Raw genomic sequence first — 25,549 nt, forward strand, 5'->3', positions numbered from 1 at the left:
ATTAAGTTGTCTACCATTCATAGACTATAACCAATACATGTTTGAAGTAATCAACTATATTGTGAGAGACACAGATTACTTGAATTTAATTTTTCTGACTTCTTTTTGTGACACATGCTCAATCTAAAAGGATCATAAGGACATATCCTAAGGATCACAGTTTGAAAAACATGATAAACGAACTGAAATGTGATTAGTGCGATATATGATTTCATACTGGATTCAATTTTAGAAAATAAAAAAAGGCTTTTGACTCCTGTATGGTAAATAATAATAAAAATGTATTTAGGAAGACAGTTTTTGTTTAAATGATGTGTGCTCAGCGAATAATCTACAATTGCTCTTATTTCTAATGGGTACTAAACGTTTCTAGCAATCTATATATTAAAATACGAGAAAAGTGTATATGTTTGTGGCCAATCCTTTCAACAATGAGATCTCGAAGACCACAAGTACTAGAAACGTGCTGGTCAATTCCAAATTGTGTGTAGATTTCCCAGTATTCATGCAAATTTTCGAAAAATAAACTTATCTTTTATTTTTCATTCCACATTTTCCACGTTATTCCACATTCTCGTTTTGATCCTATTAGTTTAAATATTGGCACTAGGACATTAAGGTTGATACCCTTGTGAAAGGCAACCAGCAGAAGAGCTACGTATAGCGGGTTGATGGACATTTCAGGCGCTTTGCTTTAATCTGATTGACAAAACCTATTGCAAGCTAGCAACTTCGAAGGCTTGTGAATCCAAACTGAGGCGTACTCGGATATGGAATTATAAGATTGCATTTGGTATTATCCATCACTTATTCAAGTTTGCCACAAACTCACCCCAACATTCTATATATTAAAATACTACGTTTCTATATTTTTCTATAGCAATTCACTCCCTTTGAGAGTCTTGCCGTCCTTTACTTGTATCCGTAAAGGGACTTGCACAGATATAGTGAGAACTGGGAAGGAGATTCACGCTCATCCGAACTGTGAGCTGTGTAAATAGCGCAGGTTCTGTTAGTAGTATTAAAAAAAAAAAAAAAGAGAGAGAGAAAGAAAAAACAAAACACATTCCAATTACAATGCAAGTAATATTTTAATTAACATGAAAAAAAGAGAAAAACAATTCAACTGTATTTTTTTTAATGATTTGGTGTAGTAAGTTACTTTAAATATATCAGTGACAGATATATAATACAGTCAACTCACACACACTAATACTAAGTCACGTCAATATCCAAGAAATGGATAACAAAGTCTCTCAACGAATGCTTTGCTAGTTCAACAGAAGAACAACAGATGTTATCACTTTATTTTCTTTTTTTTAGAAAATATATTTTTACGAAGGCACTGTGTAAGCTCTTTTGTTTTAAATAAGTCATGAAATTAAGAACCTTCATTATCATAGAAATAAAAAAAAAAGGCGGAAAAACACCAATAAATTACACATGTCACAGACTAATTAGCGATTTCACACTTTGTGAAAAGTTTGTCTCCATGACAATACATAAAGTCGTTACCGATAATTACATTTAGTTGCGCTTCAGTGTTAGTTCTTTTTATGAAGAAGTTTATTTTCTTGATTATTTTTTTATCATTATTTTTGCACTGGTTCATCATTACACCACTGTTTTTAGTTTGCTTTTACACTCATAGATGGGAGTGCAGTCACCGAGTTTCTGTTTGGTGAAGCAACGTAATACATCGTGTGAGGTCTTCGCATCCAGACGGACGGGATAAGGCCGCTTTGATGTTAATATCAGACTCACAGGACTGGGTGTTAAGACCATTCATAACAGAGATCGAATTATGGACGGGGGTCGTGGGGTTACAACCCTGGAGATACATGTAATAATTGTAATTCTGGGCTGGATCTGTGACTTGGCCAGGCGTTGGCATGCTTGGGTGGTGGTTAGCCGCCTGAAACCCCATGTTGACACCAAGAATGTCGGAGACGGAGTGTGAACTCGGCCACGGAGGGCGCATCGCCGTCATACAGGCCGTGGAAGTGACTGCTGGTGCAATGGGGGTAGCGATTTTAGCGGACGGTGATGTAGATGGGGTCATCGAGGGGTAAGGGTACGTCGAATAGATTGGGTTATAAATATGTCCATGTTGGTGTTTCACATCGTAGTGACCAGGCTGATGTAAGTGATTGCCAATCTTGTTCCTCAAGATTCTACTAATGGAACTGACTGAGGGGACGTTATATCGATCACACACGCCATCTGCTAGGAGTCGATCTCGGATCTCCCACGCAAAAATACCCGGATCCTTCTGTTTGAGTTTCTTAATGTAGGCTACCACTTTAGGGGTGGTCACTCGAGGCTTGCTTCCACCAATGGCGCCAGGAAGGATGGACCCAGTCTCGTTATATCGCGTGAGGATCTTCGACACACAACCATGGGAGACGCGTAACTGCCGTGAGATGTCGCAGGGTCGAATCCCTAGCTGAGCCAGCTCCACTATCCTTAGTCGTACAGCGTTGGGCAACGGTCGGCCATTGACAAAGACGCCTCCCAGCTGATTCACTTCACCGTATTGCTGAAGTTGCTGATCTGAAAGATAAAAAGAAAAACACCGATCATTAGTACACTAGTTCTCTTAAAAATACACAAATTAAATAACAATAAATAATTAAATAACAAATTAAATAAAAATAAATAAATTATTTTAACATCCTATATCCTATATATATATATATATATATATATATATATATATATATATATATATATATATATATATATATTAAATTATCCTAACAATATATATAAAACTACATGAACTCACTAATATAAAATAACAGGCACTTCTGGTTGGCATTTAAAATTGAAATATGGCGTGTTTGTAGCTTTTCCGGGCTAACCTACAGGAAAATTGCCAACAGTGAATATTTTTAATTTTTAGAGGGTCTGAAGGGGGTATGGAGAAATTTCTCATGTTATTTAAATGTTTTTTCTTCTTTTTTGTACCTAAAATTTCACATTCTAGGTACTTAGAATTGGAATAAAAACTTGAAATTCTGTATACTTAGCGTTCATTTTTGTTAGCGTTACCTAAGTAAATTACCAAATTAAAAAAAAAAATCCAACTTTAGAGTGGTTTTTATGGGGAACTGAAAAAATCTTTCCTATGTTATTAATATGAGACATCTTCTACACCCCAAAATGTTTAGGCACTTCCGACAGGATTAGAATGATGAACTTTGGCATGATTGTAATCTTCCGGAACTAACCCACAGGAAAATTGCCAAAACTGAACAACGTTTTTAGATTTTAGAGGGTCTAGAATGCGGATGAAAAAATTCCCATGTTGTTTAAATGTTTTTTTTTTCTTGAGATGCAAAATTTTATCTTTTAGATAGTTGAAACAGGAAAAGAAACTTCAAATTCGACAGAATTGTGGGTTTAAGACGTGTGAGGTCGTAGGCCGAGCAAACGCGGGGGTCTGGGGGAAGAACCCCTAACTAGCTAAAAGCTAATTTTAACATAAAACTAATAACTATTTAATACATTTGATTTAGTAGCATCATTTCAGAGTTTTGTTTGGGGAAGGAGAGGAGAACGCACTTCCATATTAGGAGATATTCACTTTGTCACTAGTATGTTATTGTATTATTGATAAAAATGTATATTTCAAATTCAAGGAGAGACAAACTCAACCCGCCCATCTGAAGGTTCAAATGACACCACTGATTTGATTATTTACGTGTTCCAAGGTCGTAGGCAGAACACTAAGACAGGGGAGGGCCGATATAATTTTGAAGCGAGCTACCTTGAGTTCTATATACGATAGGGTGGAGCGAAAAATCAAATTTTCGAGTATCGAATTCTAATAGAGCTCAAAAGTTGCGTATTCGCATGCTAATCAATGGAAAAATAACGAAAATAATCACACTTTGGATCTTCAGTTCGCGCAAACGGCCTAAAGTTTGAAAAAATTACCAAAAAACACCAAAATTTACCTTTACGCAAGGCATATACAGATTACTTTTCCCCCCCATTCCTTTAGCGTCTAAGAACTTTATTTTAGTTGTGTGAAGGCACGCTTGTTAATAATTCGTTCATGTGAGTGATTTTATACATTTTATTTTCATAATGATTTTGCAGCTCTTCTCCCATTTGTGAATGTTTTCTTCTCTCTTTCATGAAATGACTCAGAACTCATCACGAGGAGATGACTGCAATTCGAGTTCCACTCACATTCTACTTAACTTTTCTACAAATTAAGGTGTACGAAATTATGTTGATTTAGTCAAGGATGTTGTCTTAAACTCAGATTTTTAATCAAATTTTGGCATTGCCAGTCTTGACAGCAAATTTTGCTCTAATGTAGCCATCTCTGTTTTCCTGTCCGTATACTTTTCCTGCAGACTCTGTTACAAGTTTGACACGTCTTTCAACTACCTGAGTATGGAATGGAAAATTTAAGACGTCAAACTCATGAGCAGATTTGTCATACATAAGTGATAAGATAGTTTCTGTTGTCAAGCTTTCGAGCACTGGAAGGGGGTGATAGCTTACATTTTCTCCAATTCTATCAGCTCACTGTAGTTAGTAGCATCAAAATTTATTGAAGTTGCCACAAAAGTTTTAAGAGATTTCAACTTCGGATCTTGATTTCTTGCCTCTAGCACTCGCCCGTAACCCAACCCTCGTACGTGTTGTCTCTCATACACTGTCATAGCTAACAATATATTTTTTTGGATGACAGAAGAACCCGTTTCTCTAAATCACTGGATCGATAATTCTTTTAGTGTTGTTTGGCAAATGTCTTATTGTTTGACCTACCTTCAAATATGTTTAGGTCCATATTTTCACTGACTGATATCTCTCTATGTCGAACCAGATAGGAACATAGGGTCTATGTCTTTATAATGTAGTTTACAAGCAATTTGAGTTCGTTTGTAGGATTTGTTTGAGAAACGTGGTAAGACCCGGTTTGCACATGTCAGCCATCGGAAGTAACTGAGAGGTCTAGGATCTCTTATAGCCACATCTGGAGCACACTGCCCTGTCTGAATTGCTCTGTTAGAACTTTTATGGCAACTTCAATAAATTTTGATGCTACGAACTACAGTGAGCTGATAAGATTGGAGAAAATGTAAGCTATCACGCCCTTCCAGTGCTCGAAAGCCTGGGAACAGAAACTATCTTATCACTTATACATGACAAATCTGCTCATGAGTTTGACGTCTTAGATTTTCCATGCCATACTCAGGAAGTCGAAAGATGTGTCAAACTTGTCATGGAGTCTGCAGGAAAAGTATAGGGACAGGAAAACAGAGATGGCTACATTAGAACAAATTTGCTGTCAAGACTGGCAATGCCAAAATTTGATTAAAAATCTGAATTTAAGACAACATCCTTGACTAAATCAACATAATTTAGCACACCATAATTGGTAGGAGAGTTTAGTAGTATGTGAGTGGAACTCGAATTGCAGCCATCTCCTCGTGATGAGTTCTGGGTCATTTCATGAAAGAGAGAACAAAACATTGACAAATGGGCGAAGAGCTGCAAAATCATTATGAAAATAAAATGTATAAAATCACCCACATTAACGAATTATTAACAAGCATGCCCTCACACGCTATACTCAACCATTTTGTTCAAGGTTCATTTGAAATTAGTTCAAATCGCATGTGGTTATCACAGAAAGTAAGGATATTAAGTTTAAAAATAAAATGAAAATAGATTAACTAGATAATACACCTTAGTTTACACCTATTTTTTCGGGAAACAATTTCGAAAATTAAAAGAAAAAATGTACCTTTGTTAAATAAACAGCTGAAGAAAAAACGGAAAAGTTTATATAAGCGAAAAAACGTGAAACAATTGCCAGAATTAACATATTACTTTCAAGGGCGCCGATTTCTCTGCAAATTTGGGGGGAGCCCATTCAGATGCAGAAAGCATATATGAGGATTTTTAAGACAAATTGCATTCAAATTATGCCAAATATAATAAATTTACAAATACAATGAGGGAGCCCACATGAGCTTTGGGGGGCCCGGAACCCCTTGCCACCCCAAGATCGGCGCCCTTGACTACTTCTTCTTTCTACTCACTAAGATGGCTGATTTCAGTAAAAGAATTATGGAAAATTATTTTAATATCATTAGGATACAATGGAGGATCTACAAGATAAAAACTGAGAGACAGCCAGAACTCAAGACTATGATAAATATATTATGAGTTTACTATAAATTTAAAAAAAAAATATTTAAATAATAGCTTAAATCACTCAAAAAACCGAGGGCTAGGCACCCGGCCCTGGGCTAGATACGCTACTGTTAGGGTCCCTTATGTAGTATAGTAAGAAAGACTTAATTATAAAAAACAAAGTTTCTGTAAAATACATTTTAACGGTCAGAGGTTACACTTTTATACCAAAATTCGACTTAACAAAGAAAAATGTCTCTCGTGGGGTCATCCGTGGGAAAATTTTTTATTGGAATTGTATGGGAACATTGGTGATAAAGTATTACTGTATTACTTATATAAAATAGTTAAAAATAGAAAGATAAAAAGTAAAATTAAACTCCCAGACCTAATTTTATTTGTAAAAAAAATCAAGTTCTAATCCGAAGTTTTGACGCAATGGGGAGGGGGACACAAATATAGCAAAGTTTATTCAATGTCTTGTATGTGTGTCTATTTAGTATCTTACGACAGGCCGGTAGCCAGCCCAAAAATGTAGGGGGGCCCGGCTGAAGTTAGGGGGGGCCTGATCCAACCATTTATAGTTTATCACCATATTATAGTGCATTTACAAGCCTACCGTGAAATTTTAGGGGGGGCCAGCGAAAATTTAGGGGGGCGGCCCCCCTAGACCCCCCTGGATGCGGGCCTGTCTTACGAAGGAACATGACATTTAATCCAAAATAAGTTTTGCTAATGTTGTAGATACCATTTTGGTTTCAAAGAATATATTTAAAATAAAATAAAATATGGTTTAAAATAAGGTCGTTTAGCCTAAGCACACACAAAAATTTTATTGGTATTTTACCATAAAAAATTTAATTTATAAATTCATTCAATAAATTAATGAATAACATTCTTTTACATTCACACTTTAAAGTACAGTAGAATTAACTTAGGATTGTAAACATGAATTACATTTGTCAGAACACAGTGAATGACTGGCAAAAAGTTTGAAATATCATCGTTGTAATTATTTTTCACATATCACAGTTGACATTAAAATCAACATTGACGTTGTTTCTCTGTCGATTAATATATATATCTATATATATTTTTAAAGATCGAGGTACTGGATTTACTGGAATAAATTTCTAAGTTATTTCCAACAAGAAATATGATTCGTTTGTGTATTTGATATCCTAGATACACCAGATTTTCTCCAAAATATTTTTCTTAAGAGGCCTCATCCCGGCAAAATTAAAATACCGCTAATTTTATAGTAATAATGTGATATCTTCAAATAGATATAAAATAATCGAAATGTGGAACAAGAGCGTCCTAGACAATATTATTTTACATGAGATACCGTTATCACGACTCACTTATCTGCTTTCGATTTCCAGCCATTTAGAAAATCGGCATTTATTTTCGCGCTTCTAAATGGCTGCAAACGGAAAGCTACTAGGTGACTTATGATAACGGTATCTCATGCAATATAATATTGTCTAGCGCGTTCTTTTTCCACATTTCGATTATCTTTTATCTATTTGAAGATATCACATAATTACTGTAAAATTAGCGGTATTTTAATTTTGCCGGGATGAGGCCTCTTCATGCTCTGGATACCATTTCGTTTTCAAAGAATTGAGAAAGAACTTTATAATGAAACTAGAAATAATGTCTCTTTATCGTTTATGCAAACGAACCTTACGTACAACAGTTTTACAACATAAAAAGTGTATTAGAATATTACCATGAAAGCATTAATTTATAAATTGACGTGATAAATCAATAAAAAAATAAGTATGCAAATTCACTTTATAATAGTAAATTTGAAGAACACATTTAAGTCGGAATTGCAAGTGCACACTATAATATGTGTCTGAATACGGCGAATGGATGACAAAAAGTTTTTGAACAACTACGTTAATTTTATTCCAGTAATGCAGATGTTAGATTTAACATGGTCGTTATACGTATTTCTTTCTACCAATTTGTTCGTTAATATCGAGATATTAGAGGTCTCTGGCCAGGGGCGGATCCAGGACGGACTTTGGGGCGGGGGATTGTAATACTGCTACTTGGAGCTACTTTTAAGAGCTCCAAGCTCTGGATTGGTGTTATTTATATATAAAATAAGAAAGTTGCCTCTTCTGGGGAAGGGGGACAATCTGGGAGAGGGGGGGGGCGCTGCTGGTACTATTTTATTTATTATTATTATATTATAGACGTATTATTTTTGTCTAGTCCGGAGGGGGGCATTCTCAGAGCCCCGAGGGGCATTGTCCCCCTAAAACATATCTGGAAGAAACACTGGTCCGAATATTCGTCTCAGGATCATGTTCTCAAATACTTTCAGTCTACGTTCTTCGCTCTTAGTAAGTGACCATGTTTTGCAACCATATAGAACAACAGGCATGATTATGGTTTCATATATTTTAAGCTTGAAATTCCTCGACAGGATTCACGACGACAAGAGATTTTGAAACAGTGGCAGATCCAGGGGGGAAAAATGGCCCCGCCCCAGAAGAGGAAACTTTCTTATTTTATATATAAATAAAACAGAGTTTGGGGCTCTTAAACGTAGCTCTAAGTGGCAGTATTACAAGCCACCGCCCTCCCCCAGAAGTCCGTCCTGGATCCGCCCCTGTTTTGAAGTTAATAATAACACGAATTCTCTGTTTTCAAACGACATTTAATTTCTTCATGGATTTCGATATATATATACATTTAGTATCTTAGTTGCACAAGATGTAGCGCTACTTGCTGCTAATCTTCTGAGGGTCTTTTTGCTTTCAAACGAGTTACAAAGAGCTTAATAAAAAGACTTGTATTAATTTCAGTTTATCTCTCGTTACGCCGAACTTTTCGTAGAATAGTTTAAGAACACACAAAAGAATATTATTGGAATTCATCTGAGAAAATCAACTTATTAGTTTGGTTAATACATTATTAAATTGAATATGTTGAATGTACACTAGAAATTGACTTGAGTAATTCATCAGTCATCCATCAGTCATCAGTAATTCATCAGGTTATGAATGATTGTCATAAATATTGGCATCACAGTTATATAATAGGGGTTCTCAATCTAATTCCTATCACATCCTCTTGCCACTTACCCAATTATAATTTCTCGTTTGTAATAAGCTTGTGTGAGATTTTTAATTGCGGAGATCTCACGATACCCATCCATCTATTTCTATAATAATAGAATCCATTTCTTGTATATAATGGATAAAGTAACTTCCCTAAAAGCGAATGGATTAACACTAAATTTGGTCAGTTCATTCATATTACAAATATCGAACCCGATCCGTTATACTGTTTCAAAATGAAGGCCGTTTGACAATTTTCAAACTTCATAACTCCCTTAATTTTGGGTCATATGATAAAAACATAGAGTGATTTCTAATTTTGGTTAAAACAACTTGGACAGGTGTTAAAAAATTCTTGAGTATTTTAAATGATTTGAAAATATGTGTCACGAAGATTGGACCGGACATTTCCGCACTAGTGAAATCACACCATGTTCAGGTATCTCATTAGTTTTCAATTTTAATTGTATTTCAATATGCAAGTTTTGTTGCATTTATATTTTTCTAGTATTTCAATATGTAGTTCCCATTAGTTTCATATCGTACCTCTTTCATTTAAATTTATTTTTAGACAACTCTGCACCTGTTAAAACTGTTTAGTAGACCTATTTTTTGTTGTTCTTAACAGTAGGCTATATATAAAAATAAAAATATGGCTATCAGAACAGAAACCAAAATAATATTTAAAAATGCTTTCCGATATTAGATTCTAATTATATTTATCTCTTCCGCTTATCTTCGCGACCCCCATGAAACCCTCTCACGACTCTCCTTGTGGTCGCGACCCTAGGTTGAGAAACCCTGTTGTATAATTACACAGCATTAAATTACGATTGACGTTAAATAATGGTTGACCTTCATTCCTATTGATTCTAATTTTACTGTCACCCTTATTATCAACTATATACTTTATGTTATGCTCAAATTTGATGGCAATGAAACTGACAGTGATTCGTTGTGTTCTTATTGTAAATATGTGTATACAAGAATACGAATCCTAATCTAATCAAACCAACTAATTTAGTCTATTTTCGGTACAGGTAAAATTCAATACTTTGCATGAAAAGACATATTTATAAAGAACAAATTTCTGAGAGCGATAGAATTAAGTACAAAGTAATACAGCTATATTTTATGTCTGCAAGTGTAGAGTTACTAGTGTAAAATCATTACAAGTGTTTCACGACGGATAAAATAAGTGAATGCATATGAAATATGACTTATGAGAAATTAATTTCACCGGCGCTGTATTTCTGCACAGGTACAGAATCTGTGTATTCTGTTTACTTTACAAGTAGACTGCTACTAGTATGAAGCCATGACAAGTGCAATTGAAACTCTTATCATTGTCAAAACCCACTCGTGTTCACTAGTCTCGCTTACGCGTATACCCACCTTCGCTGACGCGTCTACTCCTTTCGGGCGTATCCCGCTCACTAACGCTCGGTCCCTTAGCTTCGTCCTGCTCTGACTCGGTTAGATAGCATTCGTGCTTTTTAGTGGCCACTTAACACAGGTTCTTTTGTGTTTTTTTTACACTGTAGGTTTTATGACATACATCCGCATGCCGTATTTATACGCAAATCGTAAAAAAATAATAATTTTTCATCAAATGCTTATGATGACTCCCTTGAATTTTATCTATGCCAAGTGAGACATTTTCATGTCGCCTAGCGCAAATCATTTTAGGAAACAATAAGAAGGAAATTAGTGAAAGAATTCTAATTTTTCAACAGTTATTTTGATTAGTGCGCCTAAAGTAAACCTGCACGCAATTATCCACATTCATTTGATAAATCTTTAACTTGTATGAGGAATTGTGAGTGAAAATATTGGCTTGCAATTATTTATTTTTTTGACAGAACGTAATGTGTCTTTTACAAGAACTCTTACAGTTCATTCATATCTTCTAACCAACAAGACCCAGCCAAGTCTTCTCAAAATTATTTAATCAATAAAAGGCGAAGAAGAAGAAGAAGAAGAAGGAAGCAAGAGAAGCACAGACTATGGATAATTTTTGCTTGTTAACTACCTTTTTTGTTTTTACGACGTGGCTAATGAAACAATAACATAACCGTTTATTCACCTCCCAGTTTCACCCACAAGAATGTTCATTCTATAAAGACATCTTTGTGCCCAGAAGAGGTTGCGCCGTGTGAAATTATAGTGGCTTCTGTTTAGATTTCGTGGACTCGTTGGAGAACGTACATACTTCAAAGTATGAAGTATTTAGACTTTTGAAATGTAGAAAAAAAATCTTTTAAAATATTAAACTAGCCTACCTTTCTTCTTCTAGCTACAAATTGACTTTTTTTTTCTTAAATAATATCTAATAACAATAGTAATGATAAGAACTATTCAGTTCAACATCTTTTACAGTCGCGAATTCTATCGATAAATTTGAAGCTTAAAATATATATGTATAATACGCCTGTTGTTTTGTATGGTTGCGAAAAATAGTCGCTTACCCTGAGGGAAGAACGCAGACTGAAAGTATTTGAGAACACGATCCTGAAACTAATATTCGGACCCAAGAGAAACGGGAATGGGGAATGGCGAAAACGTTATAACGTGAAACTACATAATTTATACTGTTTAACGAACCTTGTTAGGGTCACTGAATCTAGGAGACTCATGCGTGGGCAGGTCATGTACCCAGAATGGAAGAAAGTAGGAACGCTTTCAAAGTTTTAACTGGAAGTCCAATCGGAAAATGACCATTAGGAAGACCTAGGCCCAGATAGGAGGACAATATTAAGATGGATCTCTCAGAAATAGGAATACAAAGTAGAAATTGGATCCAGTTTTCTATAGATAGAAGTCAGTGTAGAGGTTTTGTGAACGCGGCATTGAACCTCCGGGTTTCATAAGGGTATAAAGTTAGTTAGTTAATAATAACAATAAATTTTTCTGCGGAAATAATATGAATTGGTTGGCAACAGAGGGGATTAACCAATAATATCCCTGCTCATAGAAGTACAATTCGACTTGCTACCGATTTCGGTTAAGACTGTCCAGTCGTAAATAGAATTGGTCCTAAGAGGGTCAGGCGGTAGCAGAAACGTTCGCAGGATTTTTCTAAGAGAATTGGGGCGAAGGACCGATACAAAAGCGAAATCGGAAATATCCATGCCTTAATACATACCTATAAAAAAAAAATAATGCTTCAGGTAAAATAATTAATATTTACCCAACATGATATTTTTATTAACTACAGTAAATATATTTAATACTAAAAGTGGTGTGAGTGAGCAAATCTAAAATGGTTTTTGATGTATTTCGAAGAATTCCTTTTCGATAATCCAGGAGGGGGCAATTGCTAGGTCCTCTGCTGTTTTTCCTTGTTATTAATGATATTCTTCTGTGTATTAAAACTTCTCAAATTCTTTTTGCCGACGATCTCAAAATATACTCCAAAGTAAGTTCAATTGATGACTGTGTGACACTTCAACACGATCTACAGAGAGTTCAAATATGGTGATAAGAATAAATTAGCCCTGAATGTGTCCAAATGTAAATCTGCATCTTTCACGAGGAAAGAAAATCTAATTAACTTTACCTATACAATAAGTGGCACTTCCTTGTCTACCCCAAATACTATCAAAGATCTAGGAGTTATAATTGATTGCAAATTAACCTTTACTCAACACATTGACGCGATAACGAGTAGTGCATATAGAAACCTAGGTTTAACAACATTTATAAGGTTATGTTTTCGTATGTGAGGTCAAAATTAGAATATTGTTGTACTGTTTGAACACCAGATGTCACTAAATACTCTGATGCAATAGAAAATATTCAGTTTAAATCCTTAAAAATGCTTACATACAAGAAAACCGGTTTCTACCCAAAATTTCTACCTTATGAAGACTTAGTAACGAATTTTAGTTTTCAAACATTAGAAAAAAGGAGGTAGGTGTTTGATTTATTGTTTTTACATAAATTATTAAATGGTAAAATTGATTGTCCGGAATTAGTTTCAGAAGTGTTATTACGTGTCCCAACTGGTAAGACTAGAACAGCAAACACTGGGACATTCTATTCTAGAAACGTGAGAACTAACATATTACATAAGTATCCTCTGTGGAGAATGTGTGCTTCATATAATGAAATGACTAGATTTCAGATAGTAGATGTATTTAGAATGTCCGAAAACAAATTCAAAACAATTGTCAGGCAATTACTTCTGCATAATTAGACGATGTATATTTGTATATGTATAATAATGTATGTATAATAGTGTATGTTAGATAATTAGGTACACGACACTATAAGTTGGCGTTAAGCCTGTTGTGTTGTTCTTATGAAATAAATAAATTGCTTCGGACGTACACAGGTGGTAGCTTAGCGTAGTTGAAAAATTAATGAAAAAAATTTACAGTATTATAACTCAAAATTTAGGTAAAGAAAAATAATTCATTAAATTTAAAATTAGTGTCAGAAAAAATTAACATTTAAAATTAAAATTAACTTCAAATTGAAATAAAATAATATCATTATTCTTACTCCAATGCAGTGACGACGCCAGCTTTAAGTTCTTAGGGGGGCAAAGGAGGGGCAGATACATTTTCGGGGGGGGCGGCTATTTGCCATACCAAAAATGACATATTTATTACGTTTAACTTATTTTACATTACATTGTGTGATTTCGTTGCTGTTTTTATATTAGACCTATATGATTATAAATTAAAATAAGTAACGTCTGCACATGAAATATTTTTCAATGAAACTTTTGAAGCCTAAACATAAATTGAATTACTTTCGCGTGCTACAAGTAACACATTCGTCTAGTACTATATGCTACGTCTCTCTCTCTCTCTCTCTCTCTGTATATATATATATATATATATATATATATATATATATATATATATATATAGAGAGAGAGAGAGAGAATTTACGAGGAGCTGCTGAAAATGTCCTAGTCCAATCCAGAAAGAATGTAGGTACTAGGTAGAAAAATGAAACCGTAGTTTAGAAAAATATAGACCCTATCTCTGTATGTACAAATACAAATTTTCATATTAATAATGAAATTCTTATTGTTTCTCAGGCCTCTGAAGTGAGTATTATGTGTGCCCAAACAGATAATTTCACGAACATCCAGATTCTAACTGTTATAACATTTTTGTTTCACCAAGGAAAGTCACCGAAGTATATTAATTAGGAAATCAGTGAAACACCACGGGACTCTCCTCCGTTATATACGGTGGTGAAGAAGTAAATGGCTTAGCATAAACGTGGCGATTTCTCAACAAATTATGCTTTACATCCAGGATAATTAAAAGCAATGACTCTTCCCGAAATCACGGATGCAATTTGTGACATTATTCTTGAAAATTGCAGCATTTCAGCCAGTGGTGGATATAGCCCGGGGCCGGAGAGCCTAGGCCACCTCAGTTTCTGAGTGACTAAAATAATTTAAGCTATTATTTATATAGTTTTTAAAGTGTATAGTAAACTCACGATATACATATTATAGTCTGAGGTCTGGCTGCACCCCGCTTTCTCAGTTTTTACCTTCTCAGCAAAACTTGTGTCAGAGATTCTGGGCATTTCTTTGGAACTCGTCGGTGGCATAATTCAGAATGGCTTGGGTATGCTCAAGTTCTCGACATAATGGGTTCTCAAAAAAATCTGTCAGGAGAATAAAAGAGTGACGGCATTAAGAGAAGTCTTCTTCCAATTTGACCGTAATGCTGATCAATTTCGCTGACGAATAGTAACCATAGATGAAATATGGTTGTACCACTATGATCCGGAATCGAAACAACAGTCAATGTTGTAGTAGCACTCATTTCTCCATCGCCCCAAGAAGTTTAAGACACAGAAATAGGTTGAGAAACTGTTTGCAACATTCTTCTGGGATTAGTATGGATTCGTACTCATAGACTATCTTTGCAACGTTCAGATATTGGATCCAGAATCTCTACATTACTTACAAAACTGAAAGAAAAATTCAAAGTTCAACGCCGCGGAAAATGAAAAGAAAGGAATTCTGTTCCTTCAGGAGAATACACCTGTCCATCAAGCCCCTGCGAACACAACTGACATTGCATAAGCTAGGATTTCAATGTCTAGATCATCATTCTTATTCCGCAGATTTAGCTCCGTCTAACTATTACGTGTACTTATTTCCCAAACTTAAATAACACTTGAAAGGACGCCATTTTAGATCTGATAGGCGTAGTGCTACGAACAGTGGTGCGAGGAAATCTTCAGATTTTGTAACTTTTCTGCAAAAGGTAGTACAAGGTAGTATATTGACTCGCGGGGGAAGTGTAGAAGAAGTAAAACTTCACCATTCCACGTGCACTCCTTCTGAGTTGGGTTACGAATTTTTCAGCAGTTCCTAGTCAACATGGTAGACTTTGAAACAAAATAAGTAAGGGAGCACTAGTATAAACCAACTACTAACTAAAGAGCAGCACTCTGACAATACGTTTTATTGGGAATCAATTTAATTCCATAAATTTATTATTATCATTTGCAGGAAGGGAAAACACAACTCTTTTTATCCCCTTCAAAAAATTAAGCCCTGGTAGTTGCAAACTACGCTGTTATAACCACATCCTCTGGATATTGAAAGTCGAGAATAATGTTTCAGAAAAAAGAAGTATAGAACCTTTAAATAAAACAAAATATGAAACTGAAAACTTCAAACTTGGATAAATACAAACAAGTTACGTAACTGGTTTTACTTTTCTGTTGTTTCCAATTGAAGCTGATCCAATGAGAAGAATACAAGTCGACCAAATCTACTGTTGTTCGCTAGGCACAATAATTAAAAATCATAAGAAAGAAGTATAACTAAAATTTACCTCAAAAGGCGATAAATTAGAAAACAGAAATATGTGTGCATACCCAGACGCTCAAAGAAGAAAGCTTGAGGACTAATCTGCCACATAGCAAATGCATGGAAAGTAGACTACAATTTGACAATGAGATTGGTTATACATATAGAATGTTTAAAGATTGTAGGAGTCTGGGGGGGGGGGGCAGTCTAGGTGGCAGTCAGGGGGGCAGAAGTAGCTACTAGGGGGGCGCTCGCCCCCCTTGCCCCCCTTCTGGCGTCGTCACTGCTCCAATGCAAAACGACCTTCTCGGGGTTACAAATGTTAATATAAAATTTGATTGATAAATTTTACTGCATTGAAATAGATGAGATCAGAACGAAAAGTTTGTTTTCAAACGAAATTGATAATCTTTACAAAGTAAAGTCATACAACTGAGAAAAATTATGCATTTGTAACTTAAGGATTTATATATTTATGTGCACATGTGTTAGTTCTACGAAAAACAGGTTTTAGAATTGTTCACAATAACTTCTTGCAGAAATATTCATTTTACGTGGTTTTCGAGATTTTTTTTAAAAGTTACGAATCTTTTTAACGATTGTCAATTAGAAATAATCTAATTGTTATTCTGTAACGAATTGATTAGAAGTCTGACCATATAGTACAGTGTAAAATAAAGTTTTAATGAATCGTCGGACGACAAGTTAGGTCTTTATAGGTCTATTACATTGAATCAGAATTCGTACAAAAATTGATCGTACAAACTCTTAACAAATTTAAGAAAGTAATGGTTGTTTATAGACCAGGTTATGTTACTAATATCCTGTTTGTGAATAAGAGTCTATGAACACCAATTACTTTATTTAATTAGTTAAGAGTTTGCATGACCAAATTTTGTACCACGAATTTTGATCCAGTATAACTGCTACCATATGATTTACATAAGGACCGTATTCAGAAACAATTTTACGTTTGATTAGCGTCATACTAAGAATTTAACTAACACGTGATTTTAATTTCCGCATTGAATTATATATTTGGGTAATGCTATCCATGATTGATGTATATATCGATAGAGACAAGCCACGACCTTTTCGGAGGGCTGTCCAAACATATTAAAAGAAAACAATTGAGGAGCGTTTTTTCAAAACTCGATAGAGCACAAAACTTTTTTTTTTTTTTTTTTTTTTTTTTTTACAATTGCATTTTTCTTCTTCTTATACATAACCCCTATCGAGTTCTGACAAAACGTTCATGATTTAGCATTCTCTACACATGGCATATTTCGAGATTTGTCAATTCTGATTTCACAGATCGACTGGTAGCATAAAAAGCATATAAGAAAAAAAAGCATACCTCCGTTTCTCAAAATTTTCTCTATCATAGGTCTGTAATTTACGTGCAAGAAAGGCTTCAGTTCAAAGCTGAAAACAATTTTGTTACCATTGTGATGAGCAAAAAAATTTGTTTTTCTATACAGCATTCGATTATAGTAATTTTTATCCACATGAAAAAAAAATTGGTTCATCTTGATTTTATAGTTTCAAAATTACAATGATTTTTAATTTTTTTCCTCAAGACTAAGTTTGTTTGACTGAAAAGTCCTCTCTGCATTATCTGATCTCATATGCTTAATATTGGAGAGAAACGCTGAACAAATAAAAATTATTAGATACATTAGTCCAAAAATACTGAAATCTATTATTATTGGAAATCATAAATGGTTTATATTATACTGCAATATTAGTAAATAGTTAAAGGTACGGTATATGAAGCACGGAAGCAGGTATTATATTGCGTACTGTATTCTAATAATTTAGGTTTTAGGTTTATTCTGTCTACCCGTTACGGAAGCTGCTACGACAGGCGCATACTCAGGATTATTTTTGTTAAGAAGACCTCAATGTTTAAGGGGGAGGGGTGATCTATGAGTATTGAATTTGTGTTATTCTGCATCCAAAAAGACGATACGTAATTGTTAAGTACTACCACATTTATACTGAGAAAAGGGATAGAACCAGATTGTTTTTATAAGAAAAGGAAGACAACAGTTTAAGTGTAAGATCAAATCTGTATACCACATCGATAATTTCTCTGCCAAAGCAAATGTAAGAGGTCTAATCCCTGCCAAATTGAAGTACCGCTAATTTTACAGTACTTATGTGATATGTTCAAATAGATAAAAGATAATTGAAATGTGGAACAAGAGCGCCCTAGACAACATTATTTTGCATGAGATACTGTTATCACGAGTCACCTAGTAGCTTTCCGTTTGCAGCCATTTAGAAACGCGAAAATAAATGCCGATTTTCTAAATGGTTGGAAATCGAAAGCAGATAAGTGAGTCGTAATAACTCTATCTCATGTAAAATATTGTCTAGGGCGCTCTTGTTACACATTTCGATTATCTTTTATCTATTTGAAGATATCACATAGTTACTGTAAACTTAGCGGTATTTTAATTTTGCCGTCATGAGGCTTCTTAAGAAAATGTACAAATGTATATCGAGCTATCAAGCTTGGGGGGCGGAGTGTCCGGATACAGTGTTCTCCACCCTGGGTTTGCTCCTGTAGTACTGTAGTTATCCTCTACGGTGGTATAAGTGACAATACTCAGAAATCTCGTCCCAAACCGACATACGGAAATATAAGTTAATGTACTAAAAATTTGTACATTTCTTAACCTATAAATAATCATGAATTTATTCAAGGTACGATATGTATATACATCGATCTCTGAAATTAATTCTATTCCCTCGAATCCAAGAAAAATAATTTTAGTCTGTAAAAACCACAAATACGCTCCCATTCGCGACGGGCCAATGTGACAACCCATAAGCGATGTGAAGGTAAGGTTTCACGTTTTGCACAGTCTAGACCGTTAGAGGAGACGATGTGGTGAGCACCAAGTTCTGTTTGCAGTTATCACAAAGTTTTGTTGCATTTGTGATTTAGTATATGAGAAACATAAAATAACGAAGGAAAGAAAGAAAGAAAGAAAGAAAATTGTACAGAAAAACGATGTGTAAGATTTGATTACGTATGCCATCAGTCAAACAGCCAAACTGGGTGATGATTGTGATATACAAAATAAAGTTAATAATAATAATAATAATAGTAATAATAATAATAATAATAATAATAATAATAATATAATAATAATAATAATTTTATTTGTTGTAAAAAGATCACTTGCAGTGGTTCTCAACCTAATTTCTATCACGACCCCCTTCTGGTTTGTAATAAGTTTGTGTGGGATTTTCAATATACCTATTGTAGAGATCTCACGCACTGTAAAATATAATCTTAAATTTGAGAAACCGTTTCTCATGTGTGCACCGAGACAATATTTTCTTAGAAATTAGATTTACCAATTCTCATTCATTAAAAAAGCAACAGTGTGGTGTTTCGTTCCGCTATATACAACCTCCTGTACTTTTCTTCATTTCTCACAATGTCAGTAATGAGCATTTCAAACTCTTATTTCTAAGAAAAGATCTTCTCGGTGCACAGATGAGAAAGAGTTTCCCAGATTTAAGAAAGTATTTTTAACAGTGCGATATCCATCTATTTCTATAATAGTAGAATCCATTTCTTGTATATAGTGGATACAGTAACTTTCCTAAAAGCAAATTCAACCAAATTTGGTCACTTCATTCATATTACAAATATCGAATCCGATCCGCTATACTCAAAATAGAGACCGCTTAAAAATTTTTAAAACTTCATGACTCCTTTAATTTTGGGTCATATAATAAGAAAAGTGATTTCTAATTTTGGTTAAAAATACTTGGATAGTTGTTTAAAAAGTCATTAAGTATTTTAAATGACTTGATAATGTTCGTCATGAACAATGAACTGGATATTTCCACACTCGTGAAATCACTCCATGCTATAAATACCTCTAACACTCCTCACCAATTTTTATTCTGGTTACAACATTATATGTCACATTACATTAATTCTGAAAATGGAAATTAAATTCCAAGTTCCATATATATACAGTGGCGGATCCAGGATATGATCAAGGGAGGGGCTAAACTATAATTTGCCGTTTTATACAGTGTAAAGCAGAATTGAAGCCCATTTTATCCAATGTAAACCTGGGCGTCAAGGGGGCCTATAGCCCCTTAGCCCCCCTTGGATCCGCCCTTGTATATATATATATATATATATATATATATATATATATATATATATATATATATATAGTGGCGGATCCGGAATATGATCAAGGGAGGGGCTAAACCTTAGTTTGCAGTTTTATCCAGTGTAAAACAGGATTGAAGCCCATTTTATCCAGTGTATACCTGAGCGTCAAGGGGGGAGGGCCATAGCCCCTATAGCCCCCCTTGAATCCGCTTTTCTCTCTCTTTCTCTATCTATCTATCTATCTATCTATCTATCTATCTATCTATCTATCTATCTATCTATCTATCTATCTATATATATATATATATATATATATATATATATATATATATATATATATATATATATATATGTGTGTGTGTGTGTGTGTGTATGTATACAGTATGTACAAGAGTCTAGATAATTATAGCATATATGTACACATTAGTGTGTATGTTTATACTCATGTAAAAGAATTTGTTTCAGCGTCTTTCCGAAATTTTATGACGTTTCGTGTTAACAGGTATTCCATCAATAGACATAATTAAGAATCGAATGCAATCAAAGTATCACACATAATTTAAAAAGTTACAGTTTTGCAGGCCGAACTTTCTTATCTTTTTTCTTTGTTTTTTTTATCCAAAAAAAGAAAACAAAGAAAATGATAGAAAGACAGGAAAAATAAGTGATTGCAAACAGCTGTTTCCATTCTCATTGTGCATACATCACACATTTTATTTTGTAAATCATCACCTGAATAAGACTTTTGTTTGATAAATCTTGTGTCCAGCGTTTTAGTATTCACAAGGGAAAAACACGCTATTGTTCTCTGCTGATTGACAATTTCTGGTTTCATATTAATTAGAAACTGAGTTGTTTGTGCTTTTTTTTTTTTTTTTTTTCAAAAAAAGTTTTTTTTCCTATTTTGCATGGTGAGTGTAATACTGTAATTCGTTTATGTTTTTTTTTCTTGTTTCCAGATGTAATCTTTTTGTCGTCAGAAACACAACGGAATAATAAAGTTTTTTTTTTTTGTAAGAAAAAGATAAAAAGAAGAGAAAATTATTAAAAGAAGACCAGATATAAACGCCTGCAAAAATTTTCTTTTTGCCGAAGTGTAAATCATCTTTTTTTTTTCAACGACTCCTCGTATAACAAACGTACTTGTCAAGTCTATTGTTTCGTCGAAACGAGCGTTTCTTATCTTGCATTCAGACTTTTTTTAAAAAAAGTTTGGCTTGTAACTAGTACCATGAAAAGTATGGTCTATCATGAAAAGTCTTACATTTGTTTGAACCGTATTCTACAGCTCGTTTTCTCTCTCTCTCCATGTAATGGAGAGTATTTTTTCTCCAATTGCATTTTCCAGGGTTGCAAACTGAATTAATATTATCGTTTGTAAAGACATGTTTTAACGCATATTTTAGTGGAAACGGTTTGAGTTTTGACTTTTTGTGTTCTTATACAATACCAAGATTATAAGGGACTGGGCATACTATTAACGTGGGCTTCGAACTACGGCCGGGCTCTGAATCAGGTGCATATGGTGGGTGCACAGATTATGATGCAAGATTAATCTTCACAGTATGAAGTCCTTTCGGGTGCTCGAGTGGCTAGTGTACATGCCTTTGGTGTACGGGATCCCGGTTGCAGAACTTTGAAAAATATGAATGCATTGCCGTGATTCAGATTCTATCTTTAACTCTGCATCCGAATTGGGTGTGTACTGGAAAATGCTTCTGTGACAATTTTCTTAGGTCATGCTTCTATAAAAGTATCTTAATTCGCTTACGGATTGTATTGAAAGTAAAAGAAACCCAATGAGAATCATTGATGGCGTGGATCAATGAAAACTTCACTCATGACCCACTGCCCACCGTGATTCACTATGACCTACAACCAAGAGCGCCGATTTCTCTGTAAATTTTTTGCTAGGGGGGGCATTCAGATGCAGAAGGCATATATGAGGATTTTAAGACAAATTGCATTTAAATCATGCCAAATATTGTATATTAATAAATACAATGTGGGGGCCCACATAAGCTTTGAGGGGCCCTTGCCCACAACCCACCGTGATCCTCTCTGACCCACTACTCACCGAAACTCATTGTCATCAACTCTAACCCATGATCCATGCCTTCCTCTCAACTGAATAAAAAGTTTATAGGTACTTGTACTAAAACCAGGTTGCGAAATTAGTTTGCACTAATCGGAGTTTGAATTTCTACGGTCAAGCATCGCTCTGTTACAATGCTGGTGGATCTCACCTTTACGATATAAAATGGTATTTTTCATAAAGTGTTTGTCATAGGCCATATTACGATGAATTTCAATTTAATTACCATATATAATTATTTTGTTGTTGAATTACAGACACTCTTCAGTGGAAAACAGGATGAAGTTTGAAAGTCTCAAATCAAAGTAAAGCAGGTTAACACAAAGAAAAAAAAAACTGTAAAATTCGACTTTGTCTCGAAAGCAAAGTACTAAGAACCAATGCCACTATTACAATTACAAATATCAGTATCTAAAAGTGCCTGAAGTTCTTTTTCCACTTAGATATACTCATCTCAGGTAAGTAAATAGAAACATACAAAAAAGGAAGAAAAATATAGGCCTTGAAAGTAAAACGTAGACAAATTCACCAATATGATTCAGAAGATGCTGTCTATAATGCACTGAGCGGTGTGCATTGGAGGGTCCGAGTGGGTTACAGTAGATGGTAGGTCGCAATGGGTCATGTCCTGTTGACCCACGACATACTCACAAATCTTGACCCATTTGATCCACAACATATTGACCCACTCCATCTCTCATGAGAATGTGCAACATTATTGTGCTATTCTTGAAAACTGAGATTGTAGACACAACTAACCAATCATGATATACGCTCTTCATGATACCATTCCTTGTCAGTCAATATCCTAACTTATGATGGCTTATAAATTTGTTGGAAGGGGGGGGGGGATCTATCCTATAATACTCTGAATTCTATCGTTTCAGATACGAATTTGCTTGTAACTGCTGAATAAGTTGAAGGGATCAAGGGAAGATTTGTATTTAAATTGCAGAAAGTATGTATTTAGCATACGAATTGAGAGTAATCCCAGTCCGTTAAGAAGAGGTAACTGAAACGCTGGGTGAAGGAAGACTGTTGATATTTGAAAACGTTCGTAAAGGGGAGGGTTATTTCTTATAATAATACATAATGTATTTCTCTTCTCGGTTTTGAGACGAGATAAGAAATTCCTTGACTTGTAGGCAGTGGTGGATTTAGAAGATAAAAATTGGAGGGCCAGCCAGACTTCAGACTGTGATAGGTAGACTATATCATGAGTTTACTATAAATTTTCAAAATTATATAAATAATTTAAATTATTTTTGTCCCTCAAAAATCTGGGGGGGGGGGTACTAGGCCCCTATCCTCGGACTAGATCCGTCATTGCTTGCAGGCAACACTAACCGTAAAAGTTTTCGTTTAAAAACTTTAATTCGACAGAGAATTTGTCAAATTTTAAAATGTATTTCATTTTGGAATTACATTTCCAGAGTGAAGAGTAGTTTAATCTCTTCTTTCTTATTCCTTGGTGACGCCGAAATATTCGATTCTCGAATTCAACACAAAATGCTTCACTTCTAAACATAATTGACAAGAAAAAAAGAAAGAAAAACCGAAAAATGAATTTTCTTCTGTTGGCAACACTGCTTGTTACGTCGATCAGTCCTCTAGCACACCGCGGTGCATATAGTAAAATGATATCTATTGAGAAAAGAGATTTTTCAGAACTTCGGAAAAACAGCAGAAAATTACGTATTTTGTAAGTAGCAATATTGTCTTCCGTTTTCTATCCTGCGTACAACATAATGAGATGCTGGTTTAAGTTATGACTCAATGGATTGAGGTTTAATTATCCCCACACTTGTTATAAAATTTATACGTGTTTCTCGCTTTCTAATGTCACATTTACTAGTGTAATCACGTGAAGTTACTTACGTAGTAAAAGAAAACGAATTTCCTTTTTCTTGTTTCATTTTTTCCCCTTTTTACTAATTGCAGTAAGGAAAAGATGGGTGCTCCGTAATCTAGTTGTTAAAACGTTGGATGTATTTTCACGTGGTCCCAAATTCGATTCCCGGTTGGTGTATCGGTTTTCGGCGTTGTGAGGGAAACTGGGGAGTTACGTGAATACTCCTGATACGCCTGTTAGAGTGACGCAAGGCATTGAACACGTGTTCATCGCTATATTGGACGTAGTTCATCCGATCGCTAACAGATGGCGTGGGAGTGGCTCAAGTCCAGAAAGGACTGTCACGACAATGGTTAGTTAGTGAGGAAACAACGTATTCATAAAATCGGCAACATTTATTAAAATATTTTATATAATCAATAAGTTTTATATAGAGCTCCTCCGTGGCTAAGCGGTTAGATTACGCGCCTTTGACGTGGGAGGCCCGGGTTCGATTCCCGGCGGGAGCTCATGTGGTTTGGACCCAATCAGTAGGTCCACGTCTCATATAGCCTCACTGCTGAACGGGACGTTAAACTAAAAATCAACTCAGCTCAAGTTTTATATAAGTAGATAAAAATAGTTTTCAATCTATTGCTCAATGGTCTCTTCAGTTCTTTGATAAACATATACAATACCTTCAACAACTATTTTCAAGGAGCTTCGTTTATAAACCAAAACCTCTTGATATACAGTATTTCCCTTGGTCTTTCTGTGTGTCATTTTCGCTACCGTTAGACAAAACAATGGTTTGAAATAGAGTTCACTGATGGAGGTCAAATTCAAACCGGAAGTGGCAGAAATGAACCATTTCCGGTTTTAACGTTGACCACATATAGGACAAAAACGATAATAAATAGCAAGAAGCGGTCTCCTACAGTCGATTCAGCGCCCCAAGAGTACATTTCATCTCCATGCTTAACTTCGTACTAAAACCGGAAGTGACTGAAATCCTCTACAACTTCCGGTTTTAATATTGATCCACGTACTGCAAAAATGTTAAGAGATAGCAAGAACCGGTTTTATTCGGGAATGGTTTAGAGTTCTAAGAATATGTACCACCTTCTCTCTCTCTTAAGCATCTATTTACACCGGAAGAGGCAAAAATCAACCACTTCCGGTTTTTAACGTTGATCAGTATATAGTAAAAACGGTAAAAGATAGTAATAAATTGTTTCCTCTAATCAATTAAACGCTACAGGCATATATTACATCTCCTCTCTAATATCTCTACTAAAACCGGAACTGCTAGAAATCTAATATCACTTCCGGTTTCAGTGTTAATTAAGAAAATATCACACCATTTAAACTAAACGTGATACCTTCTAGTTGATTATATTGCTCCGTAATATTTCCTGATTTTCTCTCACTG

The 25,549-nt window shown here is 34.8% G+C and overlaps 1 protein-coding gene across 1 annotated transcript in view; it reads right to left on the reverse strand.

Annotated features, from left to right (window-relative positions):
- Positions 1 to 1,066: 1,066 nt before the first annotated feature.
- Positions 1,067 to 25,549, reverse strand: part of LOC145663857 (paired box protein Pax-1-like) — a 141,686-nt gene continuing 117,203 nt past the window's right edge. Inside the window, exon 2 of the mRNA XM_081729983.1 lies at positions 1,067 to 2,553. Coding sequence (XP_081586109.1) covers positions 1,664 to 2,553 — 890 coding nt within the window. The 3' untranslated portion in view covers positions 1,067 to 1,663. The remainder of the gene's footprint in view (positions 2,554 to 25,549) is intronic.

The sequence above is a fragment of the Thermobia domestica genome, chromosome 11 (genome assembly GCF_964235325.1).
Source record: "Thermobia domestica chromosome 11, izTheDome1.hap1.1, whole genome shotgun sequence".
NCBI classification, from domain to species: domain Eukaryota; kingdom Metazoa; phylum Arthropoda; class Insecta; order Zygentoma; family Lepismatidae; genus Thermobia; species Thermobia domestica.